Source organism: Electrophorus electricus, chromosome 4 (genome assembly GCF_013358815.1).
Source record: "Electrophorus electricus isolate fEleEle1 chromosome 4, fEleEle1.pri, whole genome shotgun sequence".
NCBI lineage: Eukaryota > Metazoa > Chordata > Actinopteri > Gymnotiformes > Gymnotidae > Electrophorus > Electrophorus electricus.
The window spans coordinates 18,215,748-18,242,826 of record NC_049538.1 but is presented as its reverse complement, the minus strand read 5'-3'; the positions used below and the strand labels follow the sequence as shown (position 1 = coordinate 18,242,826).

The 27,079-nt window shown below is 50.0% G+C and overlaps 1 protein-coding gene across 3 annotated transcripts in view; it reads right to left on the bottom strand.

Moving 5' to 3' along the window:
• The window catches only part of pak1 (p21 protein (Cdc42/Rac)-activated kinase 1), a 33,811-nt gene that overhangs the window by 826 nt on the left and 5,906 nt on the right, over nt 1-27,079 (bottom strand). For all 3 annotated transcript variants that reach the window (XM_035525238.1, XM_035525237.1, XM_035525239.1), the window contains 13 exons: nt 10,407-10,624; nt 9,492-9,586; nt 8,657-8,804; nt 8,460-8,497; nt 7,394-7,507; nt 5,593-5,779; nt 4,843-4,906; nt 4,697-4,745; nt 4,373-4,485; nt 3,560-3,677; nt 2,764-2,863; nt 2,065-2,261; nt 1,772-1,909 (listed from right to left, as the gene is read on the bottom strand). In XM_035525238.1, coding sequence (XP_035381131.1) covers nt 1,772-1,909; nt 2,065-2,261; nt 2,764-2,863; nt 3,560-3,677; nt 4,373-4,485; nt 4,697-4,745; nt 4,843-4,906; nt 5,593-5,779; nt 7,394-7,507; nt 8,460-8,497; nt 8,657-8,804; nt 9,492-9,586; nt 10,407-10,599 — 1,554 coding nt within the window. In that variant the 5' untranslated portion in view covers nt 10,600-10,624. The remainder of the gene's footprint in view (nt 1-1,771; nt 1,910-2,064; nt 2,262-2,763; nt 2,864-3,559; nt 3,678-4,372; nt 4,486-4,696; nt 4,746-4,842; nt 4,907-5,592; nt 5,780-7,393; nt 7,508-8,459; nt 8,498-8,656; nt 8,805-9,491; nt 9,587-10,406; nt 10,625-27,079) is intronic.

Genomic DNA, 27,079 nt, shown 5'->3' with positions numbered 1-27,079 from the left:
GGCAGTGGCACAATCTATCCCATTCATTAATGGCTACTGACCGCAAGACCACTTGACCATATACTTGACCGTGTATATAATATAATATTTATGTTACACACACACACATACGCATGCACTTTTATATGCATTGTTTTTGGTTTATCATCTTTTGTCTCTCTGCTGTTCTTCTGTCCTGTCTCTTCCAGCTATGGGAAGGACCGTCTTATATCAGCCCCTTCTGCTAGGCTGTCAGTGGTACGTTGGCTGGAGAGGCTTATCTTCTGCTTCCATGGTGAGCGTGTCCTCTGTGTGTCCGAGACACTTGATCATCCGGGGGGGGGGGGGGTTCTGTGTATCAGCAGATTTGACACTTTGCAGGTCCGTCCACTCCTCCTACTAGCTGGAGTACAGCCTTCGGATGCTGAGGAGTCACAGAGGTGCAGAGGAGCAGGAGCAGGGTCCTGTGGAACCTGCTGGTCCTCACAGATAAGCAAACCAACCAGACAGTCTGTAGACAAGATGCAGAAAAAAGAGTGGTAATGGATGCGGAGGTCCCAACGGATGGAAATATCCCAAGGAAGGAATGTGTTGGAGACACACCAGGGGCTGAACAGGGAAAAGAGAGACTGTGGAAGGTTAACGTCGAGGTTGTCCCAGTTGTGACTGTGGCACTTGGAGCTGTGACCGTTAAGCTGGAGGATTGGCTCCAGCAGATCCCAGGATTGACATCAATCTCAGTCCAGAAGAGCAGTGTCCCAGAAACAGCAAAAATACCGAACCGCACCCTCAAACTCTCAAGCCTCCGGTATTAGAAACTTCTTATTTGTTTCAAGAAACTCATTTTCTAATTCATACCAGACACAATGGCACGGCTCTGTAACTCGCACATGTTGGGACCGATAGTGGCTCTGTCATCAGAAACTGACCCCTGATGATGAGTTAGAACAGCCCAGTGCATGAGTGGCTCCAGCCTGCGACTGTGCATAGTAAACACTGTACCTGAGCTGCACACTCAAGATGGAAGCTGGTAATACAGCGGTTTAATTTGATAGAGTTCCTTCATGTTCCCTGGGTGCTGGCTGGCCCCCTTCTCCTGGAGGAACACTCCGTTCGTTCAGCTCCGCAGCCTGCTGGAGACACCACGGCCCGCTCCCCTCTGTCGCCACACTCCAGGCTGTTCTATATCAGGCCTGTGTGGGAGTGACGCGAGGGCAAGCAGGAGGAGAGGAGACAAACGCTGTCGCGTCGCTGACACGGAGCAACTGCAGGAATACGTTTCTGGAACACCGTGTGCAGACAGATCCGAATCGTGGCCCTCGAGGTTTGGGGGTGTCTGGGTTTTCTGTGCTCTCCCAAAATAATGTAACTGGTTGCTACACGAGCCGTTATCCATAATTTATTGCAAAATCAAGAGAAGAGATTTGGAGTCAGGGGCCAGAAGTGAACACAACAGGCCACAACAGAGCACAACGGGTCTTGTGCACCTCAAGACAAGATCAGAAGAGACAAAGCTGTGTTACTGTGAGGAAATATCTTATGAAGGGAGATATTCATCTGGAAAGCCTCTTCTGTCTGTAATCCTTATAATCCTGTGACTCAGTTTGTTCCAGAGACATTTTCATAACTAAAAATCCCTTGAAAAGGATAATCTATTGGGAGCAGATTGTTCGTAGGTTATTTAAGTTACCGTGTGAATGGAACATGAGCGCACACAGCACACGCACAGACACAGACGCATGTAAAAAGGAAGCATGCTCGCTCGCACACATGCACGCTCGCTTGCACGCACCTGTAGGAGCTCTTTGGCAGAGCCTCTTTTCTCCACGTCCATCTCCAGACAGCGGTTGAGGAAGTCTCGGAACACGGAGGACAGCTTCTCTGGGTTTTGTAGTTCTGGAGTGCCATTAGTGGCAATGAGATACAGGGCCTGCAAAAATAAACAAACAAAACAGATGCATTAAAATGCCAAAAGCAAAACAAACCAAAAAACAAACAAACAAACAAAAAAAGTGCTACATGTGAGTGGATGGTTCACGTGAATTCAGGACCAAGTTCTGGAACGTTGTGGCCTGCATGGCTTACCCTCAGAGGGTTCTCGTTGAGATATGGAGGCTCTCCCTCAATCATCTCTATCGCCATGATACCCAGGGACCAGATGTCCACTTTGGGCCCATAGGCCTTGCGGGTCACCACCTCTGGGGCCATCCAGTAGGGTGTCCCCACCATGGTGCTCCGCTTGCTCTGCTCAGGGGTGATCTGGGCGCAGAAGCCAAAATCAGCTGCCAGGAGTCACACAAACACACACAGACACAGACACACACACACAGAGCAGTCAGAGGCAGGCACTGTGGAATATACAACATTGGAGATGTGGAAATGACTTGTGTAATAACATGGGCGTAGGTCTGGAGAGTCACAGAGCTGCTGGGATTAGTGATTGCACTGCGGAGACACACCCAGCACCACTCACAGAGTGTTTGCTAATTAGCTGAGCAGCTAAGTGTGGGAAAGGATTAAACAAGCGGCGCTGTGGGACTCCAGGACTTCTGTCTCACGCTCCCGCAGTAGGTATGCGTTGGTAAGTCTTTAAAAACATTAACCGCGTGACCACACCGCCCTCTGCTGGCAGGAGTTAACATTAGCACCTACCTGTCGGAGTAGCTATTAGATGCAGACAACTTAGAAAGGAAAAAATATTAACAAATGCTCAGTGACCAAAAAAAAAAAAGTGCCCTGTGATCATGAAGATTTGAGATGTCGGAGAAGTTCAAGGGTACTAACTGAGCTTGACCGAGCCGTCCATGCCCAGTAGGATGTTGTCACTCTTGATGTCTCGGTGGATCACCTGGTTGGAGTGCAGGAACTCCAGCGCCTGCAGACACTATGGGAGAAGGAGGATTGCTGAACAAACTGTACCAGTCGTGACTGCACAGAGGATGTCTGGGAGTAAAAGTCCCAAGTGTTCTCCTCATGCGGAGACTGATTCTAAAAGAATATTTTAATTATATTCATCATGGTTTCATGAAGAAATCGCAACAATTAGAGGCACTTGAGAGAACCTGAGAGAACTCAAGGGCAGGATGTGAGAAATCTCTGAACACCGAGCCTCTCGTCATATGGCTCAAATACGCCATCTTCAATTCTTTAGTCTGGTCAGTGCTGACGTATACGCTGTGCTAAATGTGAGATGTGTGCGTCATATTCCACTTTCTTCCCTAGGGACAAACGACACTGATGACCAAACATTACACATATTGGAGCACTTTTGGAGGCAGGATTTGTGTGTGTGTGTGTGTGTGTGTGTGTGTGTGTGTGAGAGAGAGAGAGAAAGGATGCATCCAGTTGTGCATCACTGAGGAATAAACAAAGCAGTAATCAAAACAACCGGCTCTAATGATTCCCCAAGAGATCCGGATCCAAATCCCAGAAAAGAACTGACAAGAGGAATAACTAAACCCGGCCTGCAGATCTCTCCAAAGGGAAGAAACAGCAGGGGACGTTCCAGCTGACCGGCCATGAGATGGAGGGATGGGGGGTTGGGGGGCAGTCACCGTGGCGACCTGTGACGCACGCTCACCTCCCGACACACAGCAGCGATCTGGGCCTCATCCATACACGTCTCGGTGACCACATCAGTCAGAGAGCCGCCGGCCAGATACTCCATCACGACCCACAGCTCGTCCCCCACCAAGTAGCTACAGAAACCAGACAGCAGTATGGCAACATAATGAGTGACAGGCCCGGGGAGGGAGACGGGGTTTTTTAGAAGGTAGCTATAGCAACGAGACAAGGGCCGGCTGGGACGGCGCATTAGCACTGAGCCACAGCGGGTAACCATAGAGACGCAGAAAGCTATCCATCCTGCTCCCACTGGCAATGTTACAGTGGGAGAGAAGGGATAACTATGGCAACAGCAAAAGCTCCAAGAACAGGCCACGGGCATATTACAGTGAGAGCGAACCCTGAGGAGCGAGAGCTGATGAGTACCTTTGGCTCTGAACAGAAATCAGGTTTCGCCATAAAAAAAAAAAAAAAAAAAAAAAAAAAAAAAAAAAATCATCATCATATTTTGATTGCTCAGAGTTTTAAACATAGATATAAAATATATAAAGAGATTAAGTGTTTTGCGACCCGGTCCCAAGGGAGCCCAAACCAGCCCATTACTTTCCTTCTCTCCCGTCTCTCCGGTTCTAGGTAGTCAGTGCACTCAGCTCCAGGCGTGCTGGGAGCTGGGACAGAGCAAAGACATGGACCGCGCGAGGATCCCCGCGGGCCGGGTCGGCAAGCGCCGCCTTCAACTAAACCCTCGTTTGTTCAGCGTGCTTCCTGACCAAATCACGAGAGAAAGGAAGGTAAAACTCCGAGTGTGCGGCCGCGGGGCCGGGCTCACCTGTCCAGGTAGTTAACGATGTTTGGGTTCTTGTTTTCCCTCATGACCAGGATCTCGTTGATGATCAGCTCCTTCTTGGGCTGCTGCTGCAGGTTCATCTGCTTGATGGCCACCTGAAAGCCCAGGAGAGGAGGGGGGGTCAACGAAACTGGCACGCAGAGAGAGTCTCACAGCAAAACGATTCATTTCACCCCTTTCGACAACCAGCCGAAACTGAGCCGGTGAGCGTGTGTGTAAGTAACAGGAGTGCGGGTGTGTGTCAGGGAGGTTCGCTCTCTGTCTTTAAGAATGCACTGTATTCCCTCTTCCAAACGCTTCCTGTACCTCCTGTCCTGTCGCGATGTCTATTGCTGTGTACACCGTTCCCGAAGCCCTGAGAACAAGAACAAAGGAACCGTGTTCAGGGTTCCAACAGCATTCTTCCATTTCTAAGGCTTTGTAAACTTTATAAAGGCGAAATCAAGACTCACCCCTGGCCGATCTTTTCAAAGCGGGTGTACTTCTTCTTGGGATCTCCCACACTAACTATACTCCCTAGACGGGAAGGAAGAGAACCCAGCGAGGGATCGAGTGTGACAAGGTTGGACTGGAACTCACATTCACTCCACCAACACTCTGGGTATGTCACCAACTGGGCAGTGACACTATACTTTCAGATCAATTCACCCTCAAACTTGAGAGGGCTCAGATCTCTATCAGGCAGTGGAAAGAAGCAGGAGAGCGAGAGAGAGAGAGAGAAAAGAGAAGAGAAGAGAAGGTGGCCTGGAAGGGGGTGGGTTCTGAGAGGGAGAGGCCGCCACACAGCACTGGGCTGCGACAGGCATGAATTACGGCTGTTTGGTGAAGACAATGACATAAAAGAGAAAAGCCAAGGTCAAAACCCAAATTTACGATAATCTGAGTGTTTGCTCCTCGCTAAGCAGGCAGCAAACACACAAAGAATGAGGTCAGTTCAAAAGAGAAACGTCAGCTTTGGGAGTGCCTGACTGAAATAAGGGGTGGAAAGGAGGTGGGTTTTAATGCAGTACCCCTTTCTTACCAGCAGATGGCAGTCTTAGTACATCTGTAGCATGAGCGAGTGATAAATTACAGGCCCTCAGACATGCACGCAAACATTAAAGTGACTTATTCAGGAAGTGTTAGTCATCAAAGATGGCAACACAGGATGGGGGTAATTAAAATAGACAGGGTGACGCAGGGTACAGTCAGTGGACTCTTACTTAGTTTCTCAAGTATCTCTTCGTCGGTCATCTTCTTCTTGCGGGTCTTGTCGGCGGGGCGTGGGGTGGCAGCGGTGGGTGCAGGAGCGGGACCGCCGCCCTCGGTGGACGGGCCGGAGACAGGTGAGGTGGCGGCATCTTTGGTGCTGGTGGGCGGGAGGGGCTCAATCACAGAGCGCGTGTATATCTGGGGGGGGGCATCAGAGATGCACTGCTTAAGACACACATTACACATCCCAGCATGCTCCGGTTGTCGGGGATGAGAGGACTCCGTAAGGCATTCTGGGGGAAAGAAAGCTGGTTTGCTGGGTAGAACAGCCACCTATGCCACGACGGCAAGGACGTATTTTAACCTACAGGGAAAAAAAACACTAATTTTAGGAGTTTTGTCTGTTCTTTTTTTTTTAGCTATTTCTTCGTTCTTCTGTAAATGATGCTGCAACGGAGAAGATGCAGACAGCTGTTACCTCACTGTGGCAACCTGGCACCATGAAAGAGATTATAGCAAACTCGTCAAGTTTGCTGTTAAGTGAACACGCAAAAGGACCCACACATGCATATGCGCACACACACACACACACACACACACACACTCACACACTCTGAAGGGGTAATGCACTGTTTGTGCCGTGCCTATGCCTCTGGCCCTCTCTGCCTCAGGTGGCGTGTGGAGGTGATGGAGGCGGGTGGTGCAACTGCATGGTAACTGTTCCCAGCTCTGGGGCATGACGGGGTACACCTGCCAGGCGATTTAGGAAACACACCAGTGACTTAGGAAAACTGTGTTTGTCAGTGCGCTCTCAGGAAATTACCTCAAAGGGTCATTTCCTGACCCACACCACAAATAGGGTCTCACACCAAAGCTATTCACTTCACCGAGTCCATGTGTTTATCAGAGAGAACGAGTGTGGGTGTGCGAGTGTCTGGGCGTGCGTGCTCATATTTCAGCAGCTCCCGTGTTGTGATGGGAGTTTAGAGCCGTGCGTAATGAGGCTGAACCTCTTCCTTAGACGCATCAAAGCCATCAGCTTTGCAGGAGAGCAGCTCCACCTGTCAGGCCTCCGCCCAGCTACGCACGGCCTCTTTAATCACACGCTGTCTACGGGCCTACGGCCCCACCAAAGCTCCTTTGGAAGATCAAGGCGAGCCGGAAGCACACAGGGCTTCTGCCTCCACTGTCTCATCCAAGCCTCCCACTCATCGCCCCCCACGTATGTACGCACATACATCCACAAACACGCACATATGCATGCACACACACTCTCTGTAGCACTCGTAAGTCTGACTCTATTTATAGCACTCACACACATGCAGACACAAACAGTCCCGTTTTACCTGTTTCTCGCACTCTCCATCACCCTCCAGCTCACACACACACACACACACACATCCAGATACCAATCTCCAGCCATCACACAGTGCATGCCTAATAGGCGTAAAGGGGTGCAGCCACATGTACCTGTTCATTAACTGCAGCTTGGCAACACATCACTAACTCAGAGTGCTCATTAGAAATTAACCCAAACAGGGAGGTCAGAGCCTCAAAGCCCAGGAGCACGGGGTGTGGGGGTAGAGGGGACAGACGAACGGAGAGAGATGATCGAGAGAAAAGGTGAGAGAGAGAAGGATTGTGGGAAGGAGGTGGAGGAAGCAAACACGGAAAAAGCAGACACAGAGCCGGGATGACAGCAGGTGGGAATATACCAAAAACAACAGGAGAAATGTGGGAGCAGTCTGGGGTGTGTGTGTGTGTGTGTGTGTGTGTGTGAATTGGAACACGTTCCTTCCAAGGAATACTCACCGATTTGGTGTGTTCGGGTCGGGGGGCAATCACCGGTGGGGGCGTGGCCTCATCCTCGTCCTCGTCCTCAGATACGGTCGCTACAGCGGGCGTCTCCGACACAGCCTTGGAGTTCTGCCGGGGGCGGGACAAGGAGGAGAGGAAGTAAGGCTGGCCCACAGACAGCGCCGCGTGGGCGCACACCGCACCGAGCGCCTCGCCCTCCGGCCCCTCCCCTTCACTCTACGCCCACTGGAGCGGAAAAAATTTAAATAAAAAAACGCTGTCAACCAGCCAATGGGAGCAGAGGCCCGGCACAGAAAGGCCCTCCCTAACATTCTGTCCACTGTCATTAGGCTGAGAACACCGTCTAAATTATCCCCTAGACACATGAAAAATGGTCCGAGAGAAACGTAATTGCTATTATTACCCAACTACCTGTCTGAACTCTGGCTGTTTGAGCGTTTCCCTCCCAGGAGAGTAGGTGGGGTTTGGATACATGCCCCAGCAATGACCCCTAACCCCTGCAGGAGTGTTACGATGCCCCCATAAGCCGCGTCTGCCTGATCAGCCTCCCTGCAGCACTGCCAACAACAGGCTGCAAAGTGGAGAGGAAAAGATGCTGATTCACAGTGCAGAGTTAGAGAAAGACAGTGAGAGAGAGAGAGAGAGAGTGGGTGTGCTTCAGAGAGAGGGTGTGGATATGTGTGAGAGGATGAGTGAGTCAGAGTGTGTGTGTATGTGTGTGTGTGTGTGTGTAAAGGAGAGATGAGAGGAAGAAAATGGGTGGGTGTGCGCACATGTGTACATGTGTGTAAACAAAAACCGAGACAAAGTGTGTGTGTGTGTGTAAGCAGCTAAAGGAGAGATGCCACTGTTGGCACAGTTCTCCTTGGCCCTGATCCCGTCCATCTGTCTGTCAGTGGGTAGCCATGACAGGCCTCCCCACAGCCCTGCTGCAGAGCACCTTCACTCACCCCTCACTCACCCCTCACTCCACACACACACACACACACACACACACACACAGAGCATCACTTGTTCCAGGTCACTTGTGTCACAGTGAAATCACGAGTGATTGACGTACCACAACATTTGCAGAGCTGAAGCTGTCCGAACCTTTATCTGAAAAGACACAAACACACACGCACACGCACACGCAATCAGGGGATGTGCCAAATTCCGTAAGTACAGGCAATAAAGGTGCATTGTGTACAGATACCATGGAAGCCACTGAAGGCCTGACCTTTGTACAGTTGCCATGGCACCCAGTAAAGGCCTGACCTGTAAAACTCATGTATTTCTGGCTGTTGGAAGTCTCCTTGGAATCATAGAACTTCAGAACGTCCAGCACAGCCTGAGGGTTCTTCTTCTGCTCCAGCTTAGTGATGTTGGAGGTCTGTAGTAAACGAGCCCACTGTTCTGGCATGCCCTATACACACACACACACACACACAGATCGAATACAGATAAGATCTATATAATTCTAAGAGCTCATACATTTGTCAAGGACAGTAAAGAAGAGGGGGAAGAGAGAGAGAGAGAGAGAGAGAGAGAGAGAGAGAGAGGAGAGAGAGAGAGACAGACAGAGAGATACCGCCCAATAAACTGTACTTCAACTAGAATGCATAATGAGATGTTTGCTGGTGGGGGTATAGGGAACAGGCACAAAGACATGTTCTTAAAATCTGAAGAGCAGGAACAGAGCAGAGAAACAGCCCAACACTTCTTAACACTGACTGGCCATCATTTCACAAGCTTCTTTTTGTGTGTGTGTGTGTAAGTGAGAGAAAGAGAGAGAGAGAGAGAGAAAGAGAGAGAAAGAGAGAGAGAGAAAGAGAGAAAGAGAGTGAGAGTCTCCATTTCATTATTAAATGGATGCGCATTTTAAGGGTTTGGCTAACCAATCCTTCAGCTGTGTCAGCAGAGCCGCAGCCATTATTCACATGGACTTTGCTTCACCTGGCCAGAGACATATGGCCTCGCCAGCAGGGTGGCACCAGGCCAGCCGGGGCAGCCCCATAGGCGCCTGCCTTTAGGGCTGCCCCGGCTGGCCCCGTGCCACGGCAGAGCTCGGGAACGGAGGGCAGGTGGTTTGAGGGGAGAGCCGCGTGCTTACGGTGAACTCGCCGGTGACGGCGTCGAAGCCCACATGGATGGTGTGCTCAAAGTCCGAGGGCAGAGAGATCTCGGGACGCTCCTTCTTCTTGTTGGCTGAGGGGAGGGGCAGGGAGGCAGAGGAGAAAGGAAACGTTTAAGGAGGTGTCGTCTGGGCCCCCCGGCCCCGCAACAATCTCTTCGCAATGGAATTTTTTCTCCGATTAAAATGACATTTTTTTAATAGTACGGAATACCAGACAGTAAGAGTCTGTTTCAGTTTTAATAAGGCATAGTGTACATACAAGTACTCTCAAGGGATCACTGTCTGAGCACGAGCTTGTGAAGTAGTTTTGTTTTAAGATGAAAGGGATGCAATCTGGTAGTGCGTCTGTGCTTTAGATGACACTCCAGTGACAGGTTTGGTACCTTCTAAAGTATCATTCTTTTCATCACTATGGCAAGTCCCTCCTGTTGTTTAATGATTCCATAAGACCGCACGCAAACCCGTCCCATCAGTCAGAAAAGTCAGTCTGCGAAGAAAACTCCGGATGCCACCGGATACTGCTAAAACACGGCGGGAATACCTTCCCTCCCGCCCAGCTGCTGAGCGGTGGGTTTTGCGCGGAGGTCAGGCGGACTCCCGAGGTTAATCGCGTGCCGACGGGCCGGACAATTCAGCGGGCGCTGGGCGTGCTGAAACGCGAGACGCCTGCGCCGCGGGCGCGTCTCTGGGAAAAATGTCCCTGGACCTTGGCTTACTACCGGCGAGAGGCTTGACCTGATAAACGCGCCTGCGCTTTCGTCGGTCTCGGGAGCCCTCGGCAGGACCTCCCGCAGCGCAGGGCGCCGCCTGGCCATTTCAAACCCCCCCGTTTCGAAACCTCCCGCCGACAGCTCGAACGCGAACGCGGCATCGAGGGCGCAGCTCACTTACTCTTGTCGCTGCCGCCGGTGAGGATGGAGCGGATGGAGCGGTCTTTGCGTTTCTTGTCCTCCGGGTTGGGCGGCAGCGGCTTGGAGCCGTGGTTGAGGGGCCCCGCCTCCTTGCCGCAGGACCCCATCATGGTGCTGGTGTTCCGCATGGGCGGCGCTGGGGGCTTGTCCTCCACTTCCCCGTTGTCGGACATGGTCGGGCGCGGCGTGTGGCTGCCTCTGCAACGAGACGGACGGACGGACGTCGGTGCGTGCGGGACGTCGTCCCGCACCGGGCGAGGGTTTGCGAGCGCGCTTGCGCAGCGGACAGATAAATTACAGCCGATAATGTTGTTTACAAGTTTGCAGCCGCTTTCCTTTGCTTTAATAATTCATGACGGTTCTGGTGTGTCGCACTAATCACGCGAAATTTGCAATTAACACACTGCTTAGCATAATGTCTACTATGCTCAGTACTCTCCAGCCAAATGGGGATCATCTGCTGTTAGTGCACTGGCCACTGTCAGGTTACACCGCTGATGTCTCTTAGTGGTCTGACACACAGAGGTTGTACACTTACAGGAAACTGAATAAAAACAGAGAGGTGGATGATATATTGGTTGTCGATAGATATATTGGTTGCAGATTAGCATGATTTTTAATTCATCAGTAGCTCTTTGATATTGGATTTTCGGGCGACAATTACAACCAAACATTTTCATCTATCTAACAGATTAAACTTTCTGTTCAATTTAGGTCTTGCGTGTATTATACTACAGCTAGAAGAAAAACACTACTAACCAGAGACGGTAATTTTTCTTTCTAAAGTGCAACCTGTGTTGGGAGTAATTTTTACTTTGGGTCTAATGTGTGTTTATTTTCTTACTCATTAAGCAAAGGGACTGACGTTGGAGACTGTGTAGTTTGTCTTTTTCTGGGGGCTTTGCAATCACAGGCATATACCTGCACCAGCGCAAGGCATAAAATGGAAATCATCATTTGAGAAAGGTCAGAAAGTTTAAAATGCACAAACAAATTTATTTATTTAATTATCAGAATCAGGTATTAATCTCTGTATCAGCCTCAATAAGGTGATAATCGTCATCATGTTGGCCCAAGAACTTCAATATTGGTGCATCTCTTCTAAAACCAAAGCACAGTAGGAAACTACGCCAATGTACTCCGTTTTCAGGGGGGAATGCAGAAGAAATAATAATTTTTTAAAAACAGTAGAAACATGCATGTCCTCGGCGCTGACTACGGTCCGAACCCCACCACAACAGACACTCCGGTGTGGATCACTTAATAACTATTGGCTGACAGTGACGATGTGACGACAGAAGACCCGAAGAATCTCAGGAGAAACAATGAGAAATCAAGCTCTTGGAACCGTTGGGACATGGTAACTTCAGAAAGAACATACGCAGAGCTGTAATGGGAGCACTCTTCACACGGTTCACACAGGCTGTCGGATAAATTATTTCTGAGAAACGCACCGGGCCTGGCTAATCGCTGCTGATAATCTGCAATAATGACCAAGCGACCAAAAGAACAGCGATATGAAAGCTAAGTGGATACAGCGTCGGTCCTTGGCACTACAGAACAGTTTTACAGTCTGATCCCTTAAGACAATCCATTGTTTTTTCAGCATTATCACTCCAGCAAATGAACTCTAACTGCAATCTGTTTGCCATGCAGTAGAATTTGCTTGTTTTGTGGTTCTGATCTCACTACTCGAATCTCTTTCTCTCCTTCAACATCCACATACATGTGACAGATACAAGGAAACAGCTTCTATTTGTTCCTCAGCAGGTCACCAACCTTTGCTCATACCTCTCCCCTGCCACCATGAGAGAGAGAGAGAGAGAGAGAGAGAAGGAAAGAGCCTGTTCAGAATGTCGCACTAGCCACAAATCCCGACCTCACCAACCTTCAATAGAGGCGAGAGGCCAGTAAGCACATGGATTCCTTCCAGTATTCCAGTGTTCCAGTATTCCGCGATTTCTGGAAAAGTCGGCTCCCCGATGCTCTTCTCAGCTCCCTGTGCCCTTCTCTGCCCCCAGACCATCATTACATAACCCTGGCCGGCGTGGTATTTTAGGTTCGGAATGGGGTGTGGGGGACCATCGGCGCAATAAATATAAACGCCAGGACAGACAGTAAGCAGCATATTCCCCGCTCTCGGAACCGGCCAGCAGAAACGTGGGTGCGATCGATAGCAATAATCAGAAGCCAGCAACGTGGAGCCGGAGAGGAGGGAGGGTCCCTTTTGATAAAATCTAAACAGCTACCTTACCTCAGCACATGCTGCGCGGCGGCTCGGCTGTAATCTTCCAGTAACGTTTCAAAGCGCTACGCTCATGCTGACAGAGGCTAGTCTTGTGAGTCACTGAACGTGTGCGTGTGTGTGTAAGTGTAGGTTTCCTGGTGGTTTTGAAGTAAGTGAGCCTCCCTGATGTGATGTCACAGGTGACTAAGAGCCTCAGTGGGTTTGGTCACTGGCTGTTGGACTGACTGACTTGTCACGAAGGGAGTAATGTGAGATCAGACAGGACACCACAGGCAGACACAAACATGCACCAAGAGATTGGCAATAAACGGAGAACAATAAACACAGCAACTGCAAAGGATTCCACTCTCTCACAACTTAGAGAAATGTGGAGTCGAAGGAGCACACACACACACCTGTGCTTGCAGTCTCAGCAGCTGGTGACAATATGTCAAAGCCAGACGTTTCCTCTCATCATGAATGACTGTCAGCTCAAGATAAGGGCTACCCCCATCACATCTGCGAGAGAAGCTGACCCTGACACCCCCCCACAACTCTCCCAAACACCCTGCAGCTAAAGCAAACCAAACACACTCCTGACACCTAAGCTCCAGAAGTGACCTCAACCCCCTCCCACACACACACACACACACACACACACACAAACAAAGAGACAACTTGCATTTCATACACAGCTGACACTTTTAGCAGTGCCTTGTCATCACTCAACCAGTTTTCAACACGCACACACACACACACACACACACACACACACACACACACACACACACACACACACACACACACACACAGGGATTTCACTTTAAGGAAACTGCACCTGGACAGCAGAGGTGTCAAGAATCGTCCACAGATTAAATGACTCACGTAAGGCACGTTAGGGAAAAATGAGACAGAGGGAAATTTATACAGCTAGACAGAAACACATTGTCACACAGACACACAGTATTCCACACTTGGGAATATAAAGGCAGTTTGCAGTGTGGCAATGTGAAACAGGAAGTGGCTCCGTCTCAGGCCAGCTACAGAAACCTTTGGTCCTCACCTAGTGTGAACACCGTACATATGCTTCACTTGCACATGTGTGTACACTCATGCACACACAGACAGTACCTGCCTCTGTGACAGGAATTAAAATCTAATTTCTCTCCCTCACTCCCCCTCACTCTCACACACACACACACACACACACACACACACACACACACACACACACACACGTTTAACAAGAGCTACTGTGTCAGGTGCTCTTTATTAAAAAATAAACCCTTCTTCTGTGTTCTAAGACTTGTTCTAAGAAATGCTAACATGATTCAACAAAAGAACCAAAAAGGTCTAGACACTTCCTCGATGTGACGCTGGATGCTGTCCATGACTAAGAGGAACATCAGGTGATGGTTTTTCCATGACACGCCAGTCTCTCAGAGTTCAGCACGGCTGTCTAGGTCTCTCCTTTCAGTTGTGCGCTTGTGACATAGAGCAAACGCTCACTCTCAAGTGTACACGCTCCGAGTTATTGAGATGGTGAACGGAGCGGCCAAACACTGACTCACTCGGCATTCTGGGAGTGTTCTCGTCTGCACACAGAGAGCCATAATGGCTGATGACTCAGTATAAGCCTCACAGTAATCCATTGCCCATTGACACACACATACATACAATCCCTCTCTCGCTCTCTCCCTCTCACACACACTCATCACTTTCTCCTTTCCTCTCTCACTTTCTCTTTCTCCTCTCACACGCTCCCTCATCTTCTTCTATATTGTTTCTCCACAGACTGCCTGCCAGCTCTCATCTCACTCCACTTCAGTTTTGTTCTTTCTTGCTCTCTGCTGGGCTCCCACTCTGTCTAGCCTTATTTAATTGACAGTTATCTGATCTCGCTCTCTGTCTCCCTTCTCTCCCTCTCAAACGCAGACATAGCTTCCCCAATTCTCCGCGTGAAATTTCCACAAGAGCGCAGGACACCACGCGAACTTATTCAAAGTGCAGCTCCGTTAAAATGTCTTTCCCCTCTCTGGCCTTCCCGTGTTCCTTTGCAGCTTCCACATTATGGACAGAGAGAACTGAGCCTAGAATGACCACACACAGGGAGGCCCTTTCACAAAAGTGCCACCGCTTGTACAGGCCCTGAGGTCAAGGGCACTGGAAAGACGTTCTGGCTGACCGGGAGTTAGCGTGCTGGCGTGTGGAATGACTTCAACCCATCAGTTATCTGCAGTAAAAAATGCAAAAAGATGGGCTCTCTCTCACACTCAAACACACAGCTCTAAAATTTCATACTTTTTGCATAAGCCTTACACCCTTGAGCGGTTGTGTAATTATTTTTAAGGTGTAATGAGCACTGTGAAGATGGTGAAGGTGTAACAATTAATGGGAACCAGCTAGCGTGCTAACCCCATACATGTGGTGAAATATTCCAAAGACAACTCCTCATTAGCGCCGTACGGGGTCATCTGAGGGCATCACTCTGGAGATGGACGTCAGCGGGTAAAACTGTAAGGCTTTATGATGCCAGAACAGACTTTCCCATTAACAGAAGGGCTGGCTTCTTTAACGCTTAGCACGGAAGAATCAAAAGGGTAGTGTACTTCCTGTTCTCCATATTAATAAAAAAATCTTATTTATAGCTGAATTCTACCCATTAGAAGACGAAAAAAAAGGGACTTATATACATAAATAACTGTTCTATGTTTGCAGTATTTATTTCTGCTGTAGGATCAGCTACGATAATTAAGGGTAAAATAGTGGGAATCTCCCTCTCTCTCTCTACTCATCACAAACGCACACACACACACACACACACACATACACACCCACCCCTGGCCTTGCTGTGCGGCTGCCTGCTGTCTCTCCCAGGGAGCTCCTCGGACCGGCGGTGTTTTGTGGTAAGTCCCGGTTTGTCCTGAGAGAGTGTTCAGTAGAACTGAAACCTGATCCTCCTTTCTCACTTACACTTACGCCCACAGAAAGGAAACCTGCTACGTGTGGTGTGCTGAGCGGGAGGCCTCTCTCAGTATCTGTGCGGCGTGGGGAGAGCGAGCGCGAGAAAGATAAAGCCCTGTGAACTTAGCAACCGCTACACCCCTCCTATACAGACGCACGCCCACTATACAGACGCACGCGCACTATACAGACGCACGCCCACTATACAGACGCACGGCCGCTATACAGACGCACGCCCACTACACAGACGCACGCCCACTACACAGACGCACGCGCACTATACAGACGCACGCCCACTATACAGACGCACGCGCACTATACAGACGCACGCCCACTATACAGACGCACGGCCGCTATACAGACGCACGCCCACTACACAGACGCACGCCCACTACACAGACGCACGCGCACTATACAGACGCACGCCCACTATACAGACGCACGCGCACTATACAGACGCACGCCCACTATACAGACGCACGGCCGCTATACAGACGCACGCCCACGCACGCCCACTATACAGACGCACGCCCGCTATACAGACGCACGCCCGCTATACAGACGCACGCACGCCCGCTATACAGACGCACGCACGCCCACTATACAGACGCACGGCCACTATACAGACGCACGGCCACTATACAGACGCACGGCCACTATACAGACGCACGCCCACTATACAGACGCACGGCCACTATACAGACGCACGGCCACTATACAGACGCACGGCCACTATACAGACGCACGCCCACTATACAGACGCACGCCCACTATACAGACGCACGGCCACTATACAGACGCACGGCCACTATACAGACGCACGCCCGCTATACAGACGCACGCCCGCTATACAGACGCACGCACGCCCGCTATACAGACGCACGCACGCCCGCTATACAGACGCACGCACGCCCGCTATACAGACGCACGCCCACTATACAGACGCACGCCCACTATACAGACGCACGCCCACTATACAGACGCACGGCCACTATACAGACGCACGCCCACTATACAGACGCACGGCCACTATACAGACGCACGCCCACTATACAGACGCACGCCCACTATACAGACGCACGGCCACTATACAGACGCACGCCCACTATACAGACGCACGGCCACTATACAGACGCACGGCCACTATACAGACGCACGCCCACTATACAGACGCACGGCCACTATACAGACGCACGCCCACTATACAGACGCACGGCCACTATACAGACGCACGCCCACTATACAGACGCACGCCCACTATACAGACGCACGCGCACTATACAGACGCACGCCCACTATACAGACGCACGCCCACTATACAGACGCACGCCCACTATACAGACGCACTATACAGACGCACGCGCACTATACAGACGCACGCCCACTATACAGACGCACGCCCACTATACAGACGCACGCCCACTATACAGACGCACGCCCACTATACAGACCCACGCCCACTATACAGACCCACGCCCACTATACAGACGCACGCCCACTATACAGACGCACGGCCACTATACAGACGCACGGCCACTATACAGACGCACGCCCACTATACAGACGCACGGCCACTATACAGACGCACGGCCACTATACAGACGCACGCCCACTATACAGACGCACGCCCACTATACAGACGCACGCCCACTATACAGACGCACGGCCACTATACAGACGCACGGCCACTATACAGACGCACGGCCACTATACAGACGCACGGCCACTATACAGACGCACGCCCACTATACAGACGCACGCGCACTATACAGACGCACGCCCACTATACAGACGCACGCCCACTATACAGACGCACGGCCACTATACAGACGCACGCCCACTATACAGACCCACGCCCACTATACAGACGCACGCCCACTATGCAGACGCACGCCCACTATACAGACGCACGCCCACTATACAGACGCACGCCCACTATACAGACACAAGACCACCACACCCCTCCATCAGAGGGTAAGGCAGGTGAGCCATGGGCAGTCCACTCCTCTCTGCCCACGCACAGCCACATGGACGGATGGACGGCTTCTCCGCCCAGGACAACATTAACTGACCACACTGGAATGACTCTCCACACCCCGATGAGAAGGAAACCGCTAGGGGCAAATGTTGAGATTCAAACCCGCAGATGAACGAGCCGACGCGCAGGCATGTTTAATTGGCACAGGGGCTTTTGTAATACACGTCACCACTATGCAGTGCACACAGCCTTCCGTGAGCAATGCACTGTAATCGAATATAATGTGTGTAATAATGCATTAAACATGTTGGCATGCGCTTGCTCGCATGCGTGCACACACACACACACCATAAACGCTCTTGATCTCAGGTGTTGACGCTGCCTTCCTGGAAGCTTAGCAACGGCAGCCCGTCAACGACTAGCCTCTCTTACCGGAACTCCATACTGAGACCAGTCCACTTAGCCAGAAAGCCAGCGCTCACGCACAGAGAGAGACACAACATCAGGGATGGAGACTGAAGAGAGACAGACAGACAAGGAAGAAAGACAGCGAGACAGTGAGTGACAGTGAATAAGGCAGAGGGAGAAACTTCTGGTCCTTTCCAGGTTCCCCATCAGTTGGCGTGTGCCCAGCCCTGGGAGGAGACCCACTGCCATTGTAATGGACGCTGACGCATCCAGCAGTCTGGCAACCTGCACCTTTAACTTCAGCACAAGGGGCTGTCAGCGCGTGCCAAAATCGCATCTCTCCGGCTTCCGCTGTGCCACTCTGCTTCATCACTCGAGCTTTTTTGGAATGCCACCCCCCGCCCACACACACCCCCTCGTCCCCACCTCCCCACGCCCCCCTACCGTTCAACTGAATCTGAATAACGCTTTCCACAAGAAACGGCGGGCCTCACACAGGAGCCGCTCGTGCATTCTTCAAAAATAGAAATGAAACCTGATGTTTGCGCTAAACCTGAGATTATTCCCAACCGTGATATTAGACTTTTCATTCGGATACTCCCCCATGGCGATCCAAGTCATGACAGTAGCCATTCATCGGATCTGTTAAGGCTCCGTGGTTTCGATTAAACTCCATTTCGCCGTACGGCAGTTTGTGATGTTTGACAGTGACAGTTGCTGTCCAGGAAAATGTCATGCCTCGTAACCTGTTACGATATCTGTGCTATTGTCATGTACAGCTATGTGATGACGAAAAACCTATCGCATATATATCAAACCATATCTTCTTTATTTCAGTAATGGTACTGATACTGGATAACCACACGTACACCACTAACTTTTGTTCTTATTTCTGTGTGCTTAGAAAATCTTAACACAAGATGCTGTATAATAGCATTTCCACTTCAGACCAACTGTGTAGGGACAGCAGGCAACACACACACACACACACACACACACGCAGACAATTACTCCCCATTCTCATGTTCAGAGGACCAGTGTGGTGAAGAAATACGTCTCTGCAAACAGAAACGCGCATGTGTGTGTGTGTGTGTGTGTGTGTGTGTTCAATACAGTGAACATTTAGATGAAAATTTTTTTTTATAACAACAGAGGAGAAGAAAAGGGAGACAAAGCAAGAAGGAAGAGAAGAGGAGAGACCTGAAAGCAGTCGACGGGGGGTTGTGAGAATATTAAAACTGCAATAAGCAGACAGTGGGGAACCATGTTACAGCTGGGAGCAGGTTACATGCTTATGTACATGTTAATGAATGTGCCACCCGGGGCAGGGGAGGGGGGCTTTACTTCTAATGTATATTTCATCCGCCTGTTCCTGGGGGTGCCATCCTATACTGATGTAAGCAGCCTCAGGAGATCCAGGGCTGCGTTTCTCACATGAACTAATGCGTTCGGAAATGCGCTGGCGTGTCTATTGTCCTTTGCATCAAGCGTGTTTGGGGCAGTAAAATATGATGCACTTCTTATTTCTCTAAGGTCAGAAATACTGAGTCTGTCCACATCGTTGCGCATCACGCTGCGACTCTTGGTCATGGTAGGTCATGATGTAACCCCAGACTATGAGTTACTATGGAGATCGTTTCCAAAAAAATCAGTGGTTAAGTTACTTGACTTGCAATCATAAGGTTGCTGGTTCAAGCCCCACCACTGCCAAGGTGCCACTGTTGGGCCCCTGAGCAAGACCCTTAACTCTCAATTGCTCAATTGTACTCAGATATAATTGTAAGTTGCTCTGGATAAAAAGCATCACCTAAATGCCAGAAATAAAACTGAATATAAATAAAATAAATAAAACCAACGACTCGAAGGCCCTGCTATGGAGCTGATCTGAGACAGCAGCATACATCCCACCTCAGTAGTGGCCCAAACCTCCAACACACACACACACACACACACACACACACACACACACACACACACACACACACACACACACACTTCAGTCTGCGAACCAGCACCACCCCAGCCCATTTATCAATAATCAGCTTCAAATACTGTGAAAAAAAACCCACACACACTTAGGGTTAGCTTGTGTGAGACATTTTGGTCCATGAGAGGGAGAAAGTGAGTGTGTGTGTGTGTGTTTTTGTGTAGAGAAGTTACAGAGCCTTGTCCTGTCCCAGGAGCCCTGTGGACATCATGCCCAAAGTCCCACTATAGCAGATGGCACTAGAAACAGGCACTGCCAATTTACATGTAAATAGAGAGAGAGAGAGAAAGAGAGAGAGCGAGAGAGAGAGAGAGAGAGAGAGAGAGAAAGAGAGAGAGCGAGAGAGCAAGAGAGGCTGTACAGGATGTTCCATGTTTCCATTCTCGGTCTAAGACAATGTGAGCCTTGCGTGAGCCAAAAAGTGGGAGATAAAGAGATGAGAGGATGAGGGACAGAAAACGCGAGCTGAGAGGGAGAAGGTAACGGGGAGGGGAAAGGATGGGGCAGAGAGGGCGAGCGAAAGGAGGAGGAGAATTAAGAGGAACACAAAGAGGGGGAGGCGACGAGAGGCCCCGAGACAGGCAGGCGGAAAGAAGAGAAAAAGAAAGGGAACTAAGAAAACAAAAAAGAAGAAAGGAATATAAAGACAGACAGACATGGACAGAAAGAGAGAGAGAGACAGAGAGATAAGGTTTGTGATAAATGGACAGAATTGGAAAAAATGTTCTGGTCTAAAGAGATAAACAGATGTCACTAATAAAAAATGTAGTGTAGCTGTGAGGCATGACTCAGCACAAAGAGCTTGCTAAGCAGTGGACAAGTGCACTAATGCCAGGGTAGCGCACGCGCACACACACACACACACACACACACACACACACACACACACGCGCGCGCAAACATGCACACGCTTAAAATGCTGAGATCTAGAGAGGGTAATATATTCTAAGTGCATTCAATTGTCAATTGTACTGAACCGACCCGACTAAAGCCTTCAATCAATGAAGAGATGAATTACTCCACACACACACACACACACACACACACACACACACACAAAGCTGGAGTGCAGGACCCGAGTCCTCCCACTTCTGAACACCTCCAGACGGGTGAACTATGGCGGCTTTCGTCTACGGCATCAAACAAGCTACAGTTTCCCTACCTCATACTCACACAGGAAAAATCACTCACACCAAAGCCCTCTAGCCCAAAGTCACACGCTTCAAATACTGGCCCATAAAATCCAGAACTTTGCTACCCGGCGGTGGAGTTGAGGGAGAGGCGAGGTGAGGGTGGGAAAGTGGGGCCTTAAGAGGCGTTAAAATGGTCAGGCGCTCCTCGGGCGGGCATTAGCATGGCTGGCCTGAGTCCAGCAGACAGATGGCAGCAGTGAGGAGACCTCGAACACGGGGGAAGAAGCTGTCAGACACCTTGTGATGCATTACGTCAGATGCTGTGTGTGTGTGTGTGTGTGTGTGTGTGTGTTGCTCAGTCAGTGAAGCATAATGCATGAGACCCCTGGTGATCTGTTGGTTTAGGGATCATAATTCTTCCTTGCTTTCCCTGTCTCGGGGGTGGGATCAGAGAGGGAGAATTACATTTTTATTTCTCATTACGCCAGAAGCCTCTCCTTAGGGCTCTGGCGTACGGAACAGAGCGGCCGGACAGCAGAGGAAGGCGGGCTTCCAGGTTGAGAGGAGGGGCCCACGGGGCCACGGGGCCCAGGCTGGGCGGCTGATTGCGCTGCCGACCTGCCGCAGAGCCGCTCTAGCTGGGGACGCGCCCTTAGATCCCGCTGCAGAGCCGCTCTAGCCGACATCGTTCGCCAAGGCAGCACGCACAAGTTGGTACAAATATTTCAAATTTAACATCTGGCCACATGGCCAGCGTGATACACATGGCCACGCACACAACGTGCAAGACACAAGACCCTTTTTCAGGAAACTCTTAGCTGGTTCTACAGTTCTAGGGAGCCTTGTGTTCACTAAGTGGTCACAGACACAGAGGTCTATGAGCTCTGAGTCAAAGAGTAAACGCATTTCTATTGGCCAGCTGGTTTCATCAATTAATTCTTCTTGCGAGCTCGGGCTAATTAGCAAAGCTTGAGTTTTGCTTTCTGAACCGGCACTGAAGACCCTGGGGGAGCAAAGGCTCAGGTCTCCATAGAGACAGGTTATTACATTATTACATCACGCTTCTCATGCTAAATTTAATGTCGTTGTGGAGTGCCAGCAGTGGAATTATGACAGCGGTGGTTTCAGTCACCAAAGGAACCATCGCTGTGAACGTAACTCATATCAAAGCATTTCAGGTTAAGGTATAGAAATGAACTGAGAACCATCTCAACGTCTGGGGCTGTGCTCTCGAGTTCTCTGATCCCTCGGCACTATACAGAGTCTGTGCTCGGTGCCCAACACATACAGTGACAGACTTTTGAGATATTCACATCTATTTTAAGAATGTGAGAAAATTCAAAAAGGAACAGGCCAGGCTGTGGATTTCTGACGGAGGATGTATTCTTCTACCTCTCACACAGCACGGATTTTATACACACACACAAACACACGCACGCAATATGCACAGACACTGTTTATGTGCATTCATACATCAACACACACGCTCATTCATACACACAGACACATACAAATGCACAGCACCAAAAACACACACACAACTCAGGAATTCTAAGAACTCCTAGCATGTCACATAGTTCCCTCCGATGCTATTTGGATGGCATTTCTCCACAGAATAGTGCCGAGGCTGATGCACATTTACATCGCTCCCATTCCCCTACATACCATACGTCCCCCGCCCCTCAACCCCCACACACCAGCACGCCGTCATCCGCCGCTCCAACGTCTCCGCTCTCCTCTGCCACCCACAGTCACGTTCCGTCCCTTCCGTCTCCCTCATCCGTGCATCTCCGACCCTGCCCCCTCGCTGACGGTCCGGAGCCGTGCGCAAACAGGCTCGTCAGAGGTGGTGTGCGCCCAGCAGAGTTACGAGTGCTCCTCCTGCCCTGCCGCTGGAATGATGAGGATGATTCACTGCGTGTGTGTGCGTGCGTGCGTGTGTGTGTGTGTGTGAGTGAGTGAGTGAGTGAGTGAGTGAGAGAGAGAGATCGGGAGAGAGATGCTGCATTGACGACTTCTCTCTTTAGCGTAAAACCTTTGCTTTAGGGGAAGGCATGCACACAGAGCTGCACCCGCTCACACGCACACACACTTCTAGTGGCTTGTCTTGCCATTGTTGATGGCAGTAAGACAGTCAGCGTTTGGGCTTCAGTTAGCCTTAGTCAAACGCCTTTACTGCTGCGTCAACTTCCATCTAGTGCTGGTGTGTGCGCGCTTGTGTCGGAGGAGCAGTTGATGAGTGTGTGTGTGTGTGTGTGTGTGTGTGTGTGTGTGTGTGTGTGTGTGTGTGACCTGCTTCAGCCTTATTATACACAGCTATTCAAAACCTACAAAAGCGAGCTTACGTCCCCCCCCCTTCTCCCCAAAGGCTGGGGATAACAGCAGGCTTGTATGACCTCAGGCCGAAAGCTTCCATTGTCCCACCCTAGAAGTTTGAGATTGCAAAAAAAAAAACACCCATATTTACTGATTTATTTATTTATTTATTTTACAAAAAGAGCGCATACTTGCCTGTAAAAATCTTTTTGATACTTTGCTGTGAACGTTTGTGTACACAGAGTTGGTGTGTGTGTGTGTGTGTGTGTGTGTGTGTGTGTGTGTGTGTGTGTGTGTGTGTGTGTGCGCAAGCGAAAGATAAAGAGAGAACAATGTGTGTAGCCTGGGGTACAATAGGCCACTCCATTATTCATCAGGTCCAGAGTGGGAGTCAGCCAGGCCAGCCCTCCGTCCTGCCCCTCCACCCAGCCCTCCGTCCTGCCCCTCACCCAGCCCTCCACCCAGCCCTCCGTCCTGCCCCTCCACCCAGCCCTCCGTCCTGCCCTTCACCCAACCCTCCACCCAGCCCTCCGTCCTGCCCCTCACCCAGCCCTCCACCCAGCCCTCCGTCCTGCTCCCCACCCAGCCCTCCGTCCTGCCCTTCACCCAACCCTCCACCCAGCCCTCCGTCCTGCTCCCCACCCAGCCCTCCGTCCTGCCCTTCACCCAACCCTCCACCCAGCCCTCCGTCCTGCTCCCCACCCAGCCCTCCACCCAGCCCTCCGTCCTGCCCCTCCACCCAGCTCTCCGTGCTGCAGTGTCTGTCCCCTTGGACTGCATGCCTGGGTATCAGGTAGAGCGCACGAGAGGGAGGGGGCAGGGTCGCTTAAGTTCACGTTCGGATGGGAGCGCAGGGTAGTCTGTATGCGGCACGCACACCATTAGAAACAGAGAAAGAAGAGAAAAACATGGAGGGAGAGAGCGAGGGAGAGGGAGGGAGAGAGAGAGAGAGAGAGAGAGGGAGAGAGAGCACGCTGCCTGAATGTGTGTCAAGTACCTTTGTTCTGTATGCACAGAGACTAAGATAAAGAAAGCAAGACGGCGAGAAACAAATCCAAAAACAAACAGTGAAAGACTGTTGGGAAGAAACGGTTGGAAAAGGTCGAACAAGGAAACGGGGAGCAAATGAACAAAAGAAAGGAAGAAATGGAAAAAGAAAGAAAGACAGGCAGACTGGAAGAATGTAAATCAGCCCAACAGCAAGAGCAGCAGATGGTTCCATGCCGTCTATGTGTGCGGAGCTACATGCCTGAGCATCCACCCACCTGACTGCCCTCCACACTGGTGGACACGCCCATCCACCTTTATCTGCTGACCCACTTACTCTGTGCTTCCAAGCCCAGCAGTACAGCTGCTAATCTCAGCTTTTCAGTCTGATACTTTTCCACTCCCAAGTTGTTGGGTTTTTTGGTAGGTTGGTTTTTCCCCCTGTCGTTATTTCCTGGAGGTAACAATGACTCTGCATGAACAAGGTGTTTCAACAACTCCGCCCCCCCGTGCTAGTTTCTCTGGGTGTGGTGTCCGTACGTGGGGACACACATCACACAATGGTCTCGCCTGCTGCAAGCAGCCGATTTGACCTGATTACCCAGCCAATCTCGAGCCACGGCAGGTGTGTTAGTGCAGGGGGTCCCCAGGCCTGGGTGTGGGAACCATGGCTACACAGGCAGTGCTAGAGCCACAGTGGGCGAAAGAATATGGAGAGTATGGCAGTACAGTGGTTCCAGGAGCATCCTGTAATGCACCTGGTCTGCTGCATATTTCCACAGAGAACAGGCATGTGGTAAAGTGTGTGTGTGTGTGTGCGCGGAAGCACGTAGGAACGGAAGATGGAGACAGAGAGGGGAAAACCATGGGGAATTTGAGGTGTGTGTGATTGATTCGGTGTCTAAGTAGGGAACAGTATGCAAGTATTTGTGTGGTGGGTGTGTGTGTGTATTGAGGGTGCGGTGGAGTGCCTTCTCTGGCATGGACAAACAGACCTGCCGCTGATCAATTCCAGAGCACAGCAAACCCAACACTACCCCAACCTGCCTTCACAACGGGCTTCCAGACTAGCTGCCCTGGCTAGTCACACTCACGATCTCGTGGCCAATCCCAGCGCAGCCCAAGCCGGGCGTCCTGCAGTATCATGCTTCAGCGTACTTCCCACATTTCACTTCCTGTATTCATCTATACTACTTCCTAATTTCAGTGGCAGGGGAACAAATCTGTACAAATGTCACGCAGCCTACGAGGACCCTCATATGGCTCACACACTCCGATATTCTATTCTATTCATTCAAGACAAGATAAAGATGTGAAATGAGTGTTATTACCCAAAACCTTGTTGCCATTCCAGCCAAAGCATTACCCAAAGCAACCAGCGCAGGAATGTCTGTGACTGATTTGTTCACAGCTGCACTTCCACGAGAGCAGCGCACACCTTCAGTAGTGATTCCAAGCGAGGCAATTGAGGTCACGGAGGAAAAAGGGAGGCGTTACACGTGTGGTCATTCATGTATTTTATAACTCCATAATGGTATGTGTGCATGTCAATGGGCGCATTATTAAGAATTGTTTTTTTTTTTAAAGAGTTCTTTCCACTTTGGCATTTTAACCTTTGCGTTTAAGGGAGACATCAGACAACTTTCTAAAAGCTACTACTGGACAAGTATCGTTGACATCACTAAATAAGAGCAGCGTTACTCTTTGCTGGAACTCCCACGGAGACGCATGCACGCACCCACACACGTTTTATGGATCACTTCATAATTTAGCATGACAAACATGAAATACAGTGGAGATGTTGTGTCCAGACATTCTGATGTGTTTTGTCATGTGTAGGTATTACAGCTCAGAAATGTGTTCCTCTTTTTACAATTATTAAACAATCATTTCAAGAACAGCATCCGTCTTTTAATGCAAATGCTTCGAGTTCCTTTTAACCAGAGCTGCTAAGAGAACAACATAACTAAACAAATATGCAATAAATATGGTTTTACAACCTGGGGCAGTAGGCGCTCAATGAATAATAGATGTTACACATGCCATTTAATATGAAAAGCTACTTTAGAACTTGCATAAATTATTTAAGATAGGATGAACATTTTAAGCTTTAGAATAATAATAACTCTATTGACTGGAAGAGAGATATAGAAACATTACATATTACATCACAATTACATTATATTTACAATGAATTAGAAGAACTGGCAACTGAACAAGGAATCTCAGAAAATGGCACAATGAACAATTTGCCAAACACTATATAATTAGCATCTAAAAGCAACAAGACAATCTAGGACCAAGTGTATAGTCAAGCACACGCACGCACACACACACAGCCCTGCCTGACAATGTGTAAAGTTAATAGAACAGAGCGTTGTGTGTTTCTGTGAGTGACACACCTGCAGATCAACTCTTCTCATCTGGGATCTGCTACCAATAACACACAAATACTGCAGCCATGTTCACGTTCAGACAGGCCAGTGTCTCCAGTCTAATGTAGTTCCAATTTTGATGCATTTGATCAAAATACATCAAGAAATCATAAAAGCACTTCCCAAGGAGAGATAATCTCAAATCTAAAACTGGCTACACTCTCAATGATGGAGTACATTCACTATTCAGTGTCAGAGCAGAGCAACATCAGATAATT